Source organism: Nelumbo nucifera, chromosome 3, assembly GCF_055504915.1.
Source record: "Nelumbo nucifera cultivar China Antique chromosome 3, China Antique-T2T, whole genome shotgun sequence".
Lineage (NCBI taxonomy): Eukaryota > Viridiplantae > Streptophyta > Magnoliopsida > Proteales > Nelumbonaceae > Nelumbo > Nelumbo nucifera.
Window position 1 is genome coordinate 100,144,114 of NC_142651.1, and position 18,610 is coordinate 100,162,723.

Sequence of the window (18,610 nt, forward strand, 5' to 3'; positions counted from 1 at the left end):
CCATAAACAAACAAAATTAATTAAGGCCAAGTTTGGAAGTGTTTATTCGAATAAGCACTTATCGGTGTTTGAAAAATAAGCCTGAAATAAATGCTTATAAGACCAAATTTGAGAGTACTTATTCGAATAAACACTTATCGGTTTTTGAAAAATAAGCCTGAAATAAATGTTTATTTTAAGAATAGGCGCTTATTGGAGAAGCCCAAAATTCGGGCTTATTTTTAAGTATTTATATGTTTTCTGGCTTGTCTTAGTCTGCCATGTCATTTTGAAAATGCTTATATTACCCGTACTTGAAATAAGTGCTTTTTCACAAAACGCTCATGAACAATGATTAGAATAAGCACTTATTTTTTAGTACTGATTGAATGAACTTATTTTTCAATTAAGCACTCGCAAAGTTGGCCTAAAACTTAAAATAAAAAATAGATCAAAATTTTAGTCAATAAATTTGTGCTTCCAGCCTCCCAATACTCTGGTCTGGCATCATTGCAGAGGAAACCGCATTACAAATAAACTAGGCTTTAGTGCCCGCCCATTGGTTCACACTTCCACATTTTCACCAAAGCTCAGAGTAGATAAGATCGAAGGTGCTATAGCTTTCTCTGCTGACCAAAATCAGTGGATGTGGTTCCCACCGACCATGGTTCATCAAGTCCAGAATAACCTTAACCAGAGAACCAGAGAGGTTGGAGCAACTAAAACAAATACTGTGGGGGAGGAATCATATATACAAAGTGTGTCATTTTCATGATTTCTGTGCTTAATATTTTGTTCCATATTCCACACCACTAATGCCAAAGAACGAATTTCTCTCTCTAGATCGATCAATCGATCTCTCTACTGAAAGAGAATAATGGTAGGATATATGGGAGGAGGAATATATAAGGAAATTAGATAGGTATAGAGTGAGCAGAAGCTCACCATCACCGACCCCATAATCTCTAACATGGGATGCCACGATCCGAGCCTGCATTGTCTTTGATGACATTGAAATCCATCCATGACCCACAGCACAAGAGAAGAAAAGAAAAGAGGTTGACATTCCTCCTCTCAGTCTCAGTCCCAGGATTAGTAAATCTTCCTCCACTTGTTTGTTCATGCATCGCAATCTACACACCAAACTGGCCTTTCAGCTTTTGCTTTGGCCGGTTCTTCTGTGATGATGATGTCATTCTCACCTGCTGCTTCTCTACCTTCTCTCTCGTTTCCATCTGCTTTACAGAATTTGCTTCACAGTCCTCTCTACGTGGCTTTCTCCTGTGCTCATAAAATCGCTCCATGAATATGATGAATCCTTCCTCCATAAATTAGACGATTTCGTTGGCAGTGAAAGTGATGAGAACCACACCGCACACGGCGGAGATGCTTTCGCGCGTCGTCACATGCCTGCTAATAAGATTCTATCTGGTGACGCAAAGTTCCAAAACAGAAATTAATTCAACCATGGAAATGGAATGAAGTCATGAACATCTCCATCTCGATCGCAATGTTTCTGAGAATTTTATTTTATTTTATGGGATAACGATTTTGCTCGGCTTTGGACGGTGTGATTCCATTTCCATCCATGAGACGTTGAGAGTTGAGACCTGCAGCCTCTCTCTCTCTCTCTCTCTGAAGTAGTAATCAGAAGTGGAAGGATATATACCATTCACAAAAGCCACGATGTAGGAACACGTGTCCTCTTTGAGCATGAATGCTGACGGGGTCAAATATGATATCTGACCATTGTTTATCAATGTCATTTTCATCATCTATACTTTGAAAATTACACTGGGTCATCATCACTCGTGTGACTCATTGAGTTGACTCAGAAATTTGCCAACCAACCTGGTCAAGACTCAAGAGATCAGTATATAGGGACGATATATATATATACTAATCAATTTGTTCTTGACATGAGTTGCCATAGCACTTGGGAAAGATGAGCATTTGGATGCTATTTTCCTATAATTTTAATATTTTCAAATGGTGTGGGAGAAAGACAATGAAAATAAAAAAAAAAGTAAAATTGTTGGGAAAAAAGCAGGAAAGCATTTGAGTAATTAAAAGAAAAGGTTGAGATTAAAATATTTTAAGAAAAGCATCTCACAAAATGGATAATTTATTCTCGTAAACTTTTTTGATATTCTCAAGTATATAAGAATCTAAAAACTAAAAACAAAAAACAAAAAACACTATTCCTAAAACAACAACTGGGAAGATTTTGCATAAAAAAACTAGGATTGTAATTTGTAAAAAACTAAGAAATTAAGAGATCTCCCCAAGTGTGTTTCATCTTTCAAGAATGTTAGAATGAACAAAGATAAAAGGAATGCAGGACCCTGCCTGATTTGCCTTCCGGGTTTCCTCCATAATCCAGCAACTTGCTCCAAGCAAGGGGTGTTAATGAACTAGGTTTGGGTTGGACTCATCCAAATCAAAATCAATATGAATGGGTTGGGCAATTCAATAAGACATATTGAATTGGACCAGTCCAAGCTTAATGGTCCAAAGTATTCATTGGATTGGACTGGATCTAGCTCATCTGTTATGGATTTATGGTGGACTAGGTCGGGTTGAACCAATATCTAGTCCATTGACAAAAGATAAGAGTAGAGGTTTCAATGGACCAGGTTTGGGTTGGATCTAATCTGAATTAAAACTAATTTGAACAAGTTGGAGAATCCAATAAGATATATTGAATTGGACTTGTCTAGACTTAATAATGGTCCAAAGTATTTATTGGACTGGATTGGACCTGGCCCATTTGTAATGGACTCATATTGTACCAGGTTAGGTTTGGACAAATATATGGTCCATTGACAATCTACTCCAAGCCTCCAACCCTAAAGTTGAAAAAGGGAGTAGATGGTTTGAATGACCCCTTTAGTTTTCAAGGATAATGCTTGTCAATTGTCATATTAAAAAAATGAGGGTATAAGAATCACTTCACTTCTCATTATTTCAGTTTTAGATTTCAAGTCCTAGACATGGGCGTCCTTATTTGGCATCTTACTCATTATCAAAAATAATAAATAAATTGACCTCCTACTATTTTATTTGAGTGGGGGCAATTGTGAAAAAAAAATAATTTTTTTTTTCAAATCTTAGTGGGTGCAATTGCTCACACTATTTATACTACTTTAAAAAGTACGAATGGCCTCAAGAATATTTATGGAATTTTCTATGGACAATATTTATCCCTCTATATTTAAATTTAATGATAAAAAAATGAGGGCAAATAGGGTAATTGGTTCTTGATATTAAATAAGTTGAAAAGAGATAATTTAAAGATATTCAATGCATTCAATCCTCTCTCATTAAATCCAACATTTAAGTTATTAACTTGCATCCATGTTCGTTGAATCATATATTTAAGTCATTTTTATTTCTTCTCATCATTAAGTTCTATTAATTAAATCCATACTTAATAAATTAATAATTCCAATAACATAAAAGGTTATACCTTTAAAATCTACCTACCAAAAATAGTGTTTTCATCTAAGTGGTTGTAAGAAATTAAATCATTTTGGTTCAAATGGGTTAATCCATGTTGCCCCGATTAAATAATAAAACTAAAAAATAGATAAAATGAAAAAAATAGAAATTAAAAAAATTGGGAACATTTTTAACATATATATTAAACAATAATAAGTATGTTAAATAAGAAATATTTTTATTAATGATGAAAATGGAATGTAAAATTTAAAACCAATTGGAAATAAAAATATTTTCCTATTCTCTCTCACTAAATCCTATATTTAAAATATATTTTTATCATCATTAAATTCTTGTAAATAAATCCATAATATTAATTTTAATAGTATAAAAATAAATATTTTGAAAAGTAATTTAAAAACAAAACCATTTTCTTCCCTCCTAGTGGTGGGCAAGCAATTTGACCATTTGGGGTCAAATGCATTAATAAATAATGTCATAATTAAATAATAAAAAATTAAATTAAATAACTATGAAATGTAAGATGTATTTTTATTAATGATGAAAATGGAAAGCCAATTTCAAAATCTACCTAGAAATTAAATGATTTCATATTCAAATAATAAATTTTTTAATAATAGAAAATATAAAGAATCACAAAAATAAAAAAAAAAAGATAAGAGAAAATTTTGTGCACATATCTAATGTTATATATTTATAAAAAATAAAATATTGGGTACATCTCTAATATTTTACATTCATTATATTGAACAAAAACAAGTTTTGTACATAAGAAATAATTTTATCAATGATGGAAATGCAATACAAAATTTAATGTCAACCTATAAATCAAACAATTTTTTTTTAGATGGTGGGTTAGTGGTTTGAGTAAAATGATACCATAGACAAATAAAAATGAAGTGTGATAAGTAAAAAATATTTTATATAATGTAAATGAAATATATAATTTAAAGGGAAAATTATAGTCAAAGTCGATTGTACATTTAAAATTAGGTTGCAGGTTGGCCTAGAAACCAACCAAACTCTGAAATTGGCTCTACATTTCAAATTATAAAAACCCCCGCCATGTCATCAGAGGTTTATGTGGCTATTACCAACATGGGACTCTTATTCCATGTTGGACACACCAGAAAACCTATATCGAAAATAGGTTTTCAGTTTCTCTCCCACTCCCTCTATCTCTTGATCTCCCTCCCTTCTCTCTCACTCTCATAGTCATCTCTCGATCTCCCACTCCCTCTATCACTCCTACTCTCTCTGCTTTAGTCTGTAGACAAATCAAAACATCTCTCTCTATTGTTCTCCCTCAATCTCTATCATTCTCCAATTGGTTTAAATTTTATAGCCAAGAGTTTCTTGTGAATTTTATCAATTTGGTGTAATAATTTTTTAACCTTACCAAGTTGGTCTTATGTTCTTTTATACGATTTGATTAATACCATATAAGTGTATAAGAAAATAAGAAAATAAAAAAACAAGAGATGGAGAGGCAGAGAAACTGAGGGACAACGATAGAAATTAAAGGAGAAAGAGAGATCAACCGAGAAAGAAAATGAGAGAGATTGAGGGAGAACGATAGGTAGAGAGAGAATGAGAGAAATTGATATAGAGAACATAAATATAGAAACCAAAAACCATTTTTATTTATTTTCAAATCACATAGTCATTAAGTAAATAAAGATGACTGTGAGTGAAAAAGTGTGAGGGAGATTGAGAGAGAGAGAGAGAGAAACTAAAAACCCTTTTTTTTATTTTCCAATCACCCAACATTAAAGGGCAATTTCAGTATAAGTTTTTTATTGTGTCCAACATGGATTAAGAGTCCCATGTTGGCAATAGCCACATAACCCTCCGATGACATGGTGAAGATTTTTATTACTTGAAATGTAGAGCCGTTAGTTAGAGTTTGTTTGCTTTATGGACCAACTTGTAACCAAATTTTAAATGTACAGCCGGCTTTAGCTATAATTTTTCCTAATTTAAAACTAATCAAAATCCAATGCTATTTCTTATCTAAATGGTGGGTCAATGATCCAATTTTTCAAAAAAATGCATGATGTTATGATTGAATAATAAATATTTAAGTTTATTTTTAATCATATCGTTACTTTTTTTAATTTCCTAATTTAAAACTAATCCAAATCCAAAACACATGTTCTTAATTACTAGTGTATATATGTACATGTATATACTTCTGGGCTGAAAAAGAATAGGGAAGTCAAGTAAATGATCATCCCTATTCACTTTATCAAGTAAAGAAGTTGGCACTTCTATACATACCTGAATTAAATTATACAATCTTTTTGAAAAAGTTGTAAAATATAATAAAGAAAGCCATGGATGTACTTGTCTCAAATGGCAATAATATATAATATATACACATGAAAAATCAAGACTTGGTTGACTTGTCATCAACTTGAACTATTAACTTTTCATAGAGACGTAGTCAGCTGAAAAACTTGAGTCTAGATGCACACTTAGTGAGTTCACTGATTAAGCGCATAACCAATCATGTTAACACTTATCCTTTAATACCTCCCAGCCCACTTTAAACACATTTGGACATGTGTGAGTAAATTGATTATGTACTTAATATGCTACACCACATTATATCTTAAAAAAGTGGTGTTTTTAGGGCATGATTTTGAGATTTCAACAAGGTTGAATTCAACCAATTCCGTTAAAATCTGTTTATTTTTTATTGGTTTATATTTTATAAAATGTACTGTTATATTTGACAAGAATATATTTATTGATGACAGATAATTTTGTCTTCCAATGATATCGTGACATGTGGCACTACAAAATAGTAGAATGACACCTCGGCATTATGTAAGTAGACCTTAGGAGCACTTCGGACACTTTACAACTGCCTTGACAATGTCGATACCATTTCGGTAGGCCGAACTGCAAACAACTAGGCATGACCTCAGGTCAGTGCAAGAGGCAACTTGCTTCCACCAATTTGACCTGACTCCGGTTAGTGACCTACCTGACGTTTCGAGCGGGATTAGATAAACGTTACACGCTTATGCAGAGTCCACCTCCAAACTAGATGTGCTAGAGATCCCAGACGCGTTCTATGAGGTTTATGGCAGCTCGCCTATATAAAGGCATCACCTCCAACTTCACAAGATACGTGAGATTTAGCTCTCTAAGCACTCTAACTCTCTTTCTTACAAACAATTACCTGCTCGCTGACTTAAGCATCGGATTGCCCACCCTGGGTCAAGCAACCTGGACACTCTGATCTGTTCTTTTTACAAATTGAACAGGCAACCTCACTAGCCCAACAACCGAGCTGTCTGCCAACAAGGAGCACTAGATCGTGCATCATCAATTGGCGTTGTTTATGGGAATGCTACACAAAAGACGTATTCTCACATTCTCTCCCTAACTACACCTTCAATGGCATTTTCCAGCAACACCCCCATCAACAACAACGTACGTGCTAACGGAACAGTCATAGGGGCAGGACCAGAATGCCATGCATTTGAAGTCCCCTTTGTTACTATCGGGCAGTTCATCGTACCCTTGACCTTACTTGGAGTCCCTATCATGCAGAACCCTAACCGCCCTTTGCCCACTATGAACGTTCTTCTTCCATCGGCCGAGCCCTCAATGATTCCTGTTGGAATTGATGGTCGATAGTTCAACAAGATGGTGCAGTTCATTTGCAAGATTAACCTGCATATGAGAACATGGGAAGGTCATTTTGTTGCCTTAGCAGGGATGCAACAGTAGCAGTAGCAACAGCAACGCCAACAACATCAGGTCGTCAAGCAGAACACCAACTAGAACCATCAGCTCGATGACCAAAATCAAAATCAGAATCAGAACCTAGTACCGGACCCACCTCGTCGTCACAATGACCAACCAGAACCGAGTTGTGACATCCAAGGCTGCCTCGTTCCGATTAACAACATGGAGGCGGAAAAGAAAGAGGAAGAAAAGAAGGAGGTGAGCTAGGTCAGCACCTTGTATGCACAGTTGGTGACCCGAACCTCGCCACCAGCCATGGAAATCCTCATTGCCCCATGGCCTAAGGATTTCAAGGCCCCCCAGCCTGGAGTCCTATGACGGAACCATCGACTCAGTTGACCACCTTAATAGCTTTCAGGCCTTGATGCAACTACATGGGGCCAATGACACGAGCCTCTACATGGCCTTTCCGACCACCTTTTGGGGCACAGCTCAGATGTGGTATTCGGGGCTAGCCGCGGGATTCATTAAGAGTTGAAATCAGTTCGCTGACCTCTTCACCACACACTTTGCAACGAGCAAGCGATGCCTGAAATCGGTGACTTGTTTATTGAACGTGGTCCAGCAATCCGACAAGAAGCTTCAGGACTACATCAAGCAGTTCAACCTAGAGTAGCTTCAAATCCCAAACCTCGACCTAGCCGTAAAGCTCACCGCGGTAATCAATGGCATCCGACATCCTAACTTGCGCTGGGAGAGTTGAACCCCCCGGCCTCTATGGAGGAGTTCCTTAACCAGGCCACCACGTTCACAAAGGCTGAGGAAGCGCTCGGATCCCGGTTAGAATTGAACGTAAAACGGAAGGCATCTAATGATGAATCCAAAAGAAACAAGTAGTGGCGGAAGAGTAAGTAACCAAAATGAAGCAAGTCAATCCCCACGTAACCGGCTTAACAGGTCGCCACGGAAAAGAAACGGGTCCCCCTATATAGTTAGAGTTAGAAGATCCTCATGCCGGTGCTCTCGCATCCCTCCCATTCAGAACCGCAACTACACGAATATATTTTAACCATGAGGTTGTACCAACCCCGTCATTTGGTGCACAGTGCGATAGATACACCATAGATTTTGGATTATTGCTTTAAAATAATGGTGGACTTCAATTTGATTGAGAATCTGGTTGGTTGATGAAAGAATAAGAGAGGGAAAAGGAAAAAAAGTCTTTTGAGATTGGATAAATTCAAGCTCCTCCAACTCAACAGATGCTCCTCCACGATAGCTATAGCCTATAGCAGAACATCCATGACTTTTTAAAGAAAAAAGTTCAGATTACCATAATGCCCTCAACCAAATAAACTTATTCCAGGGAATTAGCTAGGTTGTGTTTCCACTTTCCAATTGCCTACATTCTGTCTTCGGAATCCAAATGACGTCCACCCACCCTTGTTTTGAGTCCAGTAGTTCTAGCATATTATATATATATATATATATATATATATTTGACACCCTCAAATCCACTCTCAATTCCCATTCCAGTGGTCTCACATACATAAAAGTATGCAGAAAGTACTGTAGTCATGTTTTTGTTTTCCGCATTTGGAGATTTGCAGAGGTGCAATATTCCCTGAGTTGTGTAGTGCAGCGGGACCAGAAGAGGTCGTTATCAGGTGATGGTCGAGCAAAATATCCGATCCAATCCACCCAAACATTTGCTCTCAGCAATTCAATTTGCCCTCTCCACAGTTGAAACTGCTCTTATTCCCCACTATAAAATGACACACCATTGCAGCTCAAGCTCATCACCACAGCAGAACAATCACTTTCTCTCATTAACTCTGATCTTGCCCACATTAATTTCCTTCCATAGTTTCAGACATTTCTGTTGGGGTTTCCAGCTACCAATCTCCTGCACTGCCACCCACCATTTTGTTGTAGTTGATCAGCTCTATCCGTTAATTACTGTTTTTTTCTGGTTAAACCAATGGAGAGAGTGATGAAACTGGCGTCGCAGAGAGCAGTGGTGATCTTCAGCAAGAGCTCTTGCTGCATCTGTCATACCATCAAGACTCTCTTCTCCGACTTTGGGGTCAGTCCCACTGTCTACGAACTGGACGAGGACCCTCGAGGGAGGGAGCTCGAGAAAGCACTGCTGAGGCTAGGATGCAACCCATCGGTGCCGGCCGTGTTCATCGGCGGCAAGCTGGTGGGTGGGGCTAAAGAGGTCATGACCCGTCAGCTGGATGGCTCCCTGAAGGAGCTTCTGAAACGAGCTGGAGCTCTGTGGCTTTAATTAACAGGCCATTTCTCAATTAATCTCAGAGCCTAGCTTTTAATGCCTTTTGGTAGAATCAAAGGAATAAGGCCAAGTCGATCAGCTGGCCATATGAACATGTTGATGATGTTGCACTGCATAAGAGTTTTGTTAAGACAGATGATGAGTTGTGACCTTTGCTCCATTTTCTGAGTTTCCTGTTCTCATCATCATCATCAGCTCCCCTTTTTGAATGTACCCCTTTTTGGATTACTACTAATAAAGGTGCAACTTTTCTCTTAGAACAACAGGAATTAATGTGTGATATGCCCAAATACACACCAAATATAATTATTAAGTAAAATTGTTCTGATAGAACCCAGCTGGAATTCAAATTATTCAGCAGTTTGTGTGTGACGAGTACTATTACCCTCCTACCACTGCCTAATTACACTTCCTCTACCTGATTGATGCAAATTTTGCACTTCCAGAAATTGATGTAAATTTGCAGCTCATGTGGAGGAGTGAAAATACGCTTCCTATAATTATCCCTCCTCCCCCTTTATTTGTCCCCTCCAAACAAATAGAAAGAGTGAATGCTAAACTAAAACTGAACTGAATTTCATCCCTGGGCCATGCATTTGCAAATGAAATTTGTGCTTGAAAGAAATGTAGTCTACACTAACCAGAGCAATAGCAAGACAAAAGCTGCCTTCTATCCACACCTATATATAGCTCAGTTTGGAAGGAGTACAAATACAAATTTATACAGTGCAAATGCATATAAAAAACATGATTTTGTATTCGAGTCCAGATCTCTTGCCCGCGAGAACCCTGCCTACAACACACTATCCCCCGTGAATTGGGAATATCTCCCCCTGTATAACACTTTGCATTCTACATATTTGTATTTGTATTCCTTCCAAACTGAGCCTATGTGATAATCCGCATGTTTCAACCAATGGAACTATACAAATCATTTTCGCTGCCTTAGTTCTAACCATTTGGAGTTGAGCAAAGAATGAATTCATCAGAAAAAAATTTCCCCATTTCAGTTTCAAAACAGACATCGTAGAATCCTTTTTGGTTCAGTTTTGTTTGCAGTGGGAATTTCATTTGCACTAAATACATTGGTGTGTAAATAGGCTGGGTGTAAAGTCTGATTTGCCTTTGCTTCAGCTTTGACTTTGTTTTGTTTAATTGTTTGATAAGTAAAATGATGCGGTTATCACCTTATATGAAAGAAAATGGAGGTGGGAAAGAGAATTATTTGTTTAAGAGTGAGTAGGAAGCAACATGTAGACTCTCACTTTATAAGAGAGAATTGAGGTAGGAGGAAGTTGGTGCAAATTTTGCATTAATTTTTGAGATTTAAAATTTGCACTGCCAATGAATGCAAATGATGTAAAAAGGAACAAATTTATAATAGATATGGCTTCAGAGTGCAAATCATAATTACAAACAAACAGATGCAAAACCAAACCAGATGTAAATTTTGTATTGGGTTCAAATTAAATTGAAAAACAATGTTTTCCAACTGCCATTGACCTAGATGATTGAACCGTTTAGCCTGGGAACTGCCCAAACAACCGGTTCCGTTTCACCCTCAACTCAATCCTTGGCCAAAAACTTGGAGCCCAGATTTCCTACTCACTTTTCCTGCCCACTCTCTACCCGCCCTGAATTACAGCCACACATTTCTCAATTCATAATAGAGATGTGTGGCTCCAATTCACGGCAGATAGAGAGTGGGTAGGAAAAGTGAGTAGGAAATCCCGAGTGGTTGATTTGATCAACAACCCATTCAACGGTTTTAGTTGTTTTTTATTTCAATTATTTTTTAGGTCAGAATGGGCTGTCCATTCGAACCAGATGGTTGAAATGTTAACCCATAAACCGGTGTCTATAAGAATTCCAATTTCGTGTCGGTTTTTAAAACCTTATTGAAAACAAACAGAACCAAATTAAATCTTTTTTTTTTCATTTGCTTTTTGTACAATTTGGCATACACGTACAGCACACAGATTCAATCCCCACATGAAGCGGAAAGAAGAAGAATGTAAAGAAAGGAGATGAACCACATGTGATTAGTTGAATTGCCGAAGAAGAAAGGAGACACGAGAGTAATATTGTGCTCCATATCAGAGATTGTTTGAGAATTTCTCTGTCTTGCTTTTTACCCCCGGTATAAGGATTTTGAGATGCAATAATCTTTCCTTTTCGCATAAAGATAAAGCCAAGCATAAAATGGCCGTCACCCTTTTATTCTCTCCTCTTCACACTACCTTTAAGCTTTAAGCTAGAGAGAGAGAGATGTACCGAGTTGTACCTAGCCAATCCCAAATTAATCAGCAGCCTGTGATGCCAGGATCCGAGCCCGCGTTATCAAATATAATAAAGTTGACGTCCCACTTGAACCACACCAAGCTCTTTCATGCAAAGTGGTGGTCTGGATCAACAGTATGCAAGTTGCAACTTACATAAAAGAAGTGATTTGTAATAAGTGAAAGAGATTAGAAGAGTTAGGGATAGACAAAAGAGGACATCAATAATAGTAAGAAATGATTTAAGCACTAATAATTTAACAGTGGATATAATTTTGAATAGAACAGATTATCGAAACACGACAATCTGTTATAATATTTGTACCATTATAGTACATGCTAATGATTATTAGCGCTAATAATTTAATAGTGGATGCATTATAGTACGTGCTAATGATTTAAGCGCTAATATTAACAATATTTAATTCATTCGAGCCTATTAACACTAGTAATGGAGAACAACAGAAACTACTCTTGTTTTATAGATTCTTTTGTAAGCAGAAACTAAGTATACAAGGTTGAGAAGAATATATTACATCATGGTATCTATGTCTCACTAAAAAAAAAAAAAATCTTGGCTATAATTGCCAAATCAGCATCTTAGAGGATGACAGTATATGGCTGATGTGGTCAAAATTAGCATCTCTATCATGCTTCTAATTTGGGATTATTTGGGATTTGGCACAATGTTTTCTTAGAATTATTTGGGCCGGCCCATTTTACAATTTGCTATTTGTCTTAAGCTACATGACCAAGACCAAACCTACCTCTGATGGGTCCCACCTAAGAGATTAGTTTGAATGAAAAATAAAACATATATATTCATTTATAGAATTTTGCAACTTGATCATGATTTCTATCTGGGTTTGCTTTTTGATGCATATAGTGAAATTAATGCAAGCATTTTTCCTTCAATTTTTCACAGAATTTTAACCCTAATTAATGTATTCACTTATTAAGATGGTGTTTGGTATAGTTTCCATTTCTTTGATAAACGGTATGAGTTCATTGCCATATAGGTGTTTGTGCCAAAATGTTATTTGGTAAGCATGTTTATCTAATAAATGTTTATCTTGGTTTATATGTAAGCCAATTGTTAGGGGAAGTTTAATTTTAACCTTTCCCCCAACACCAAGGTGTTTATTTACTGCTCCACTTATGTGGTGCCTAATGGTGCCTAATGGCACATATATAACTGTTAACAAACAATACAAAAACATTTATCAACCATTTTTTCTCAATTTTAAAGATAAATCAAATACAAACATTTTATAAATAAACGGAAGCCATACCAAACATCCCCTAAAAAGGTTATAAAGGAAGACTGCGGAGCAGTTGGTTTTCAAGAAAGTGAAAGTCTGGACTGATCTCATCCCCATATAGATTATTTTAAGTGGCTAAAGAAATCATAAGTTAATAAATCACTAATGTCTTCATATTGCATATGTCACATCCAAACGGGACCTCAAAGAAAATGAAGGGTGCATGGGGAATCTTATGTTACTGAAAAAAGAAGGCCATCGCCATTGGATAAACGCAACCTCAACCCCCTCCAACTCAAAAGAAGATGCTCAGAAAATCCGAACAAAAACAAATATTCAAATTACGATTATGTTCTAATTCTCTTCTTCACATTCATAATAGATCAGATTCTAGGCAACCATTAATGTCATCCTTGTACAGCTCTGTACGGTATTCATATTTCCATTTCAACCATGTGAAGCTTTTTTTTTGGCCAAATGCCCACCTCCTGTTGTTATTCCCTTCATCACCACAGAGTGACAAGCAGCTAGACCCAGAAGCAGAAGAAGCAGAAGAAGAAAAGACAAGAAAAGAAAATGGAGGGTTCTTTTCAAGCAATTATCAAATATCTAAGCGAACATTCTCCCTCACTGCACTATATAAGGAAGTCTCCATGGTAGCTCATCTCCTCACCACAGCAAATTCTGATCTCTCTCTTGCTTCAGAAACAAACCAGTCGATATATCACAGTTCTGCATTGCTTCTCTTGAAGTTGATTTATCCTCTATCCTGCTACATTGCCAACCAAAACCCAACAGCTTCTGGGACCAAAAGAAAAGAGAGAAGATCTTCTTCTTCTTCTTCTTCTTCTTCGATCTTCTTGTTTTAATTTCCTGCAGCTAGCCATTGTTGTTGCGATGGAGAGGGTGACGTCGTTGGCTTCACAGTCGCCGGTGGTGATCTTCAGCAAGAGCTCTTGTTGCATGTGTCACACCATCAAGACTCTCATCAGCGACTATGGGGCCAGCCCCACCGTCTACGAGCTGGATTTGGACCCTCGAGGGAGGGAAATTGAGAGAGCTCTGGTGAGGTTAGGATGCAAGCCGTCTGTTCCGGCGGTGTTCATCGGCGGTAGGCTGGTGGGTGGAGCTAATGAGGTCATGACCCGTCAACTCGACCGCTCTCTTAAAGAATTGCTCATTCGTGCCGGAGCAATATTTCTTTAGCAGAAAAAAAACTCTTCTGAGTTCTGACTTCTGTTAGTGTTATAGTGTTAGGATCTAAGTTAAAAAAAATACTATCTATGTTATTTGAAATAATCTATAGCAGCCCCATCGGATATGCTGTTAATATATGAGTCTAATTAACTGAGACAGACGATATATATTTATATAAATAGTATGGAGGTTCTACTCAGTGTAATAGTTGTTTTTTATTGTTAATTAATAAAGTTCCACCACTTATTTTAATTCTTTGGTGCAAAAGTATGGCAGTGCAAATGATTTGATTGCAATTTTTGTTTTAACATTCATCCCATTCTGTTTGTTTACAAAGTAAAATAAAGCGAAAACCAAATCAAAAGTGGACTAGAACTTGTATTTTCCTTATCTGCACTCTCATGCATTTGTATCAGTATTAGCGCAAATTAAATTGCACTGCTCAATATTGCACTTAAAAATTAGAAATTCATCACTGCCTATATAGTAGTGTGATATCTCGGCATCTCCCCGGACAGGCCTGAGACATGATGCAACGAATATATACATAGGTAGGTACTTTGGCAAGGTATTGATGGTCAGGTCCAACTCAAGGTTCAAAATTTCGTTATGTATTCGTCCGTATCGACTGATAAGTATCATATCAGTGGGTCTTTGATATGCAGAATACATGTGTTTCGGGGTTTTAATTTGACCTATTTCATAAGGTAGACAGGCCCAAGTCCCTGACCTATTTAAAAAGAAAAAAGAAACTAAAAAATAAATTGAGTGGACGCAAGGTTCAAAGTACCAACGAGTTGAGATATTCTGCCAATAAAACACATTTCAACCCTCTATCAACTTGATCTAACACCGCACATCTCATACATGAAATGTGCGGTGTGACATCATGTTAGTAGAGGGTTGGAAGTATTTTGTTGACAGGTGATTTAGACTTGTATCAAATCGAAATTTTGAACCTTGACCCAACTCAATTATTGTAATTGTGGTGGCATTAGTTGGGTCTATTATGTCAAGTGTACGAAGGTTAAGGTTAATGCATCTTTTCTTACTACTTAAGTACTTCACTTTGGGGCCGGAGTTTGATGTGTGTCCCTTCATCCCTTGGGCCCATCCGATTCCCTCTCTATTAGTGGCAGATTGGTTCATAGCACAAAACAAGGCCAAGAACCATCCTCCTAGGCGGAGATGCTCGATGCTGCCTTTCTTTTTTTTTTCTCTTGTCTTTGTGGGCATAAATGTGTCACACATCGAAAATAATTTAATACATAATGGAAAACCATGTGACTCATGCATTCCAAGACCATTGTTGTTCCAGATCCCTGCAAGCTTGTGAGCAGAAGAACATGGAGCTGATGAAGCATGGCGATGATGGGATAAGAGAGCATCCTTGGTGGGACAATATACCTACAGAATTTGATTACCAAAATGCCCTAGAGATGCTGCCTCAGCCAAGGGAAGGGAGAGGTTCACAAGTCAGAGGTTCAACTGGGGTCGAATCGTGATGATGTAGTATATATGCATATATATATATATATATATATATATATATATATTATGGGTTATATAAGTATTATATACAATATATTTTACAACTTTTAATATACTCAAATATGGTGGATGGCAAATGTTTTAAAATTTTAAAGCAAATGACCAGGGCTCAGGTCTTTTAATTTACATTTTATTTAAAATACATGTGTAATAAAGTAATACACAAAATAAAGAGTCATTAAATAGTACAAGTAAAGAACTGGACTAGTGTTAATTAAGTAATATTTGAAATAAGAGGTCATGGGTACAAGTCTTGTCAAATACATTTCAAAATTTCAAGTATTTAATGGCCCGAGCGGTTTCATGAAACCGGCACTAGTTCATCAGTTTTCTGATTAAACCGACCGGTTAACAGGTTTTACCGGGTTTTTAGCAAATATGGTTATTGGGGTGTGACTGAACTGGTCATTAAGTTTGGGTCACAGTTTAACTGGTCCAACCAGATGGTCCGATCCCGTTTTTTAACTCTAGGATAAACTACCCAAAGTAGCTCCATGTTATAGTCACGATTCTAGGGGATAACTTTGGTTGTTGGGGGTCAACAACCTATACTGTTAAGAGTGTTTTTGGGCTGGACATGTTTACCTATTCACGCCCATGTCTTTCTTTTTGGTCAAAATAAAATGGGGGACAATTACTAATTTACCCACTCTCATAATAACATGGCATTCCCAAAAACGCTCTCAATAGCATAAACTGTTGACCCCAACAGTCAAAGTTTTTCTCGATTCTAGTGTTCAAAACGTCCATATTGGCTTTTTGGATTTACACCAAACACAGCTTCAGGGGTTTATTTCTGTGCAGGGTCCAGCTAGGAGAGTCAGAAGTAGACTTGTTCACGGGCCGAGTTCGGGTCGGGCTTTGCCTCTTTATCAACAGAAAATGTCCAGGCCCAAGCCTGAGCCTGATCCTTATATAAGGCCCAAAGCTCAATCTGCACATAAAATGTTATATCTTTTATATAATTTAATAAACTAATATTATATTGATTTGGTAATAATTTAATAAATTAATTCATATTTCCTAAATAGTAAATTAATATTTGATAATAACTTTATAAATATATACATATTATATAATTTATTATATATAAATAATGTATATTTTTATTATATGTAATAGTATTAGGCCGGGCTTATTTGAAAAAGCCCGAGCCCAAGCCCGTGCGCCTGAAATTTTGTCCCAAATGGACACCCTAGACCTATCAAATAATTGGTAACAATCCTTGTTTGTTTGCAGTGCAATTTCATTTGCATTGGAAGAAAGAATGCAAATTATGATTCATTTTTTGTTTTGATTCTTACATTACTTTGATTCAGGATTTATTTTACTACATCCACACCAAAAAAACAAACAAACAAAATAAGGGTAAAAGTTAAAACAAGAATTAATCAGAATTTGCATTCAAATCATTCGCACACCCATTCTTTAAACCGGTGCAAATGAAATTGCACTGGGCCCTAAAGTTGAACCTTTAATTTGCTTACCAAAATCACCTTCGTTTCATGCAGAAAGTCAAATTTTAAATTTCAAGTATCTATATCATTTTTCTCGGGTACCCGCCAACCATGCAGGAGATTGGACCCGATTTAGACAAATCTAGAAGCCGATTATATAATAACTTTGAGTTTGTTACCTGGTAACCGGGTACTGTATTACCCATTGACATGTGACGGAATCCAACAGTGGAGAAGAAAGCGATCTGAGATAGATGTTGAGCTGCACTGCAATTTTGCAATCTCACTACTCTGTCGTATCCACAAAAGCAATAAGAAAGTAAATGATTATAAGAAATGGGCGTCAGCTTTTGCTCTTTAATTTGTCTCATACAAATCCTTTTTCCTTTTGGTTTGTACCAATCTGTATCTCACTAGTTCTAATCTGCTTTGACATTCCTCCTCCCACTCGCACCACCAACTCTTATAGGATACCTTTATGGCTTTCTCTTCCACTCCAAGTCATCATATTAAACTGGTGGTGGTGTTGAACCGGATTGGAAAGATTGGTTTGCATTTACATGCATGGCTTTGCATTATTTGGGCCCAAAAACCCGACAATGAATTCATATCTTCTGTAAATAAGAGCTCTATACACTAGCATTCAGTCGCACATTGAGAATATCTCTTATACATATACGTTAAATTCATGGGAAAAAGTTCCCACAGTACAATTAAATTCTCATACTTACAGAATATGTGCAGAGTTTTTTGCTTGCAGGGAATCCTATTGTCCTACAAATTGGCCTTTTAGCTTCAGTTTGGGCCGCCCAGTTGTGAGCTTTGGACTGATGCTCTCTCTCTCATCTCATCTCATCTCATCTACACACTTGGGTATAATTTGGCTTTATCATGAAACCATGCACTCCTGCCCAACATTCCAACTGGTGACCAGAAGCAGAAGCCTCTAAAAGTGGAGTAGCAATGGAATCTGAGATTTCCATATCTGGCAAGGGATGAGATCTTATCTCAAAATTTCCAGAATTTGGTAGAACTCTTTCTTACCTTTTTGTTTTTTGCTTTTTTGTGTATTCTAGTTGTAGAACCCTAGAGCAAATTAGCTGAATGGATAGAACTTAGCAAAATGAGATATGGGCTTCAATTCGATGTCACTTTGCATTAGAATCTAGGCCTATGACTCTATCAGTCCATTGGATCAAAATTCGGGTATCTCATTTGGGTTAGAATCCAAGTCCTGTTTTCTCCCCCAAAATTGGGTTGTATCTTTTCTCAATTTTCAAATAGCATTGTATGTGACCATTTTGATTAATACTCTCATCTCAATCCATCCCTTGTTGGGGATAGGTTAGGATGCTTAGCACCTTCCCCAGTTCATGATTCATTACTTTTCCAATTAGAGTTATGCCAAAAGGTTTCTTTAAGGGT

General features: G+C 36.9%; 1 protein-coding gene and 1 pseudogene across 1 annotated transcript; both read left to right on the plus strand.

Annotated features, from left to right (window-relative positions):
• The first annotated feature begins 8,924 nt into the window (after nucleotides 1-8,924).
• On the plus strand, nucleotides 8,925-9,704 carry LOC104587594 (monothiol glutaredoxin-S2 pseudogene; annotated as a pseudogene).
• Nucleotides 9,705-13,400: 3,696 nt separating this feature from the next.
• LOC104587593 (monothiol glutaredoxin-S2) lies at nucleotides 13,401-14,423 on the plus strand. Its single transcript, XM_010245263.2, has one exon. The coding sequence runs from the start codon at nucleotides 13,878-13,880 to the stop codon at nucleotides 14,184-14,186; it is 309 nt and encodes a 102-aa protein (XP_010243565.1). The 5' UTR covers nucleotides 13,401-13,877; the 3' UTR covers nucleotides 14,187-14,423.
• The last annotated feature ends 4,187 nt before the right edge of the window (nucleotides 14,424-18,610 follow it).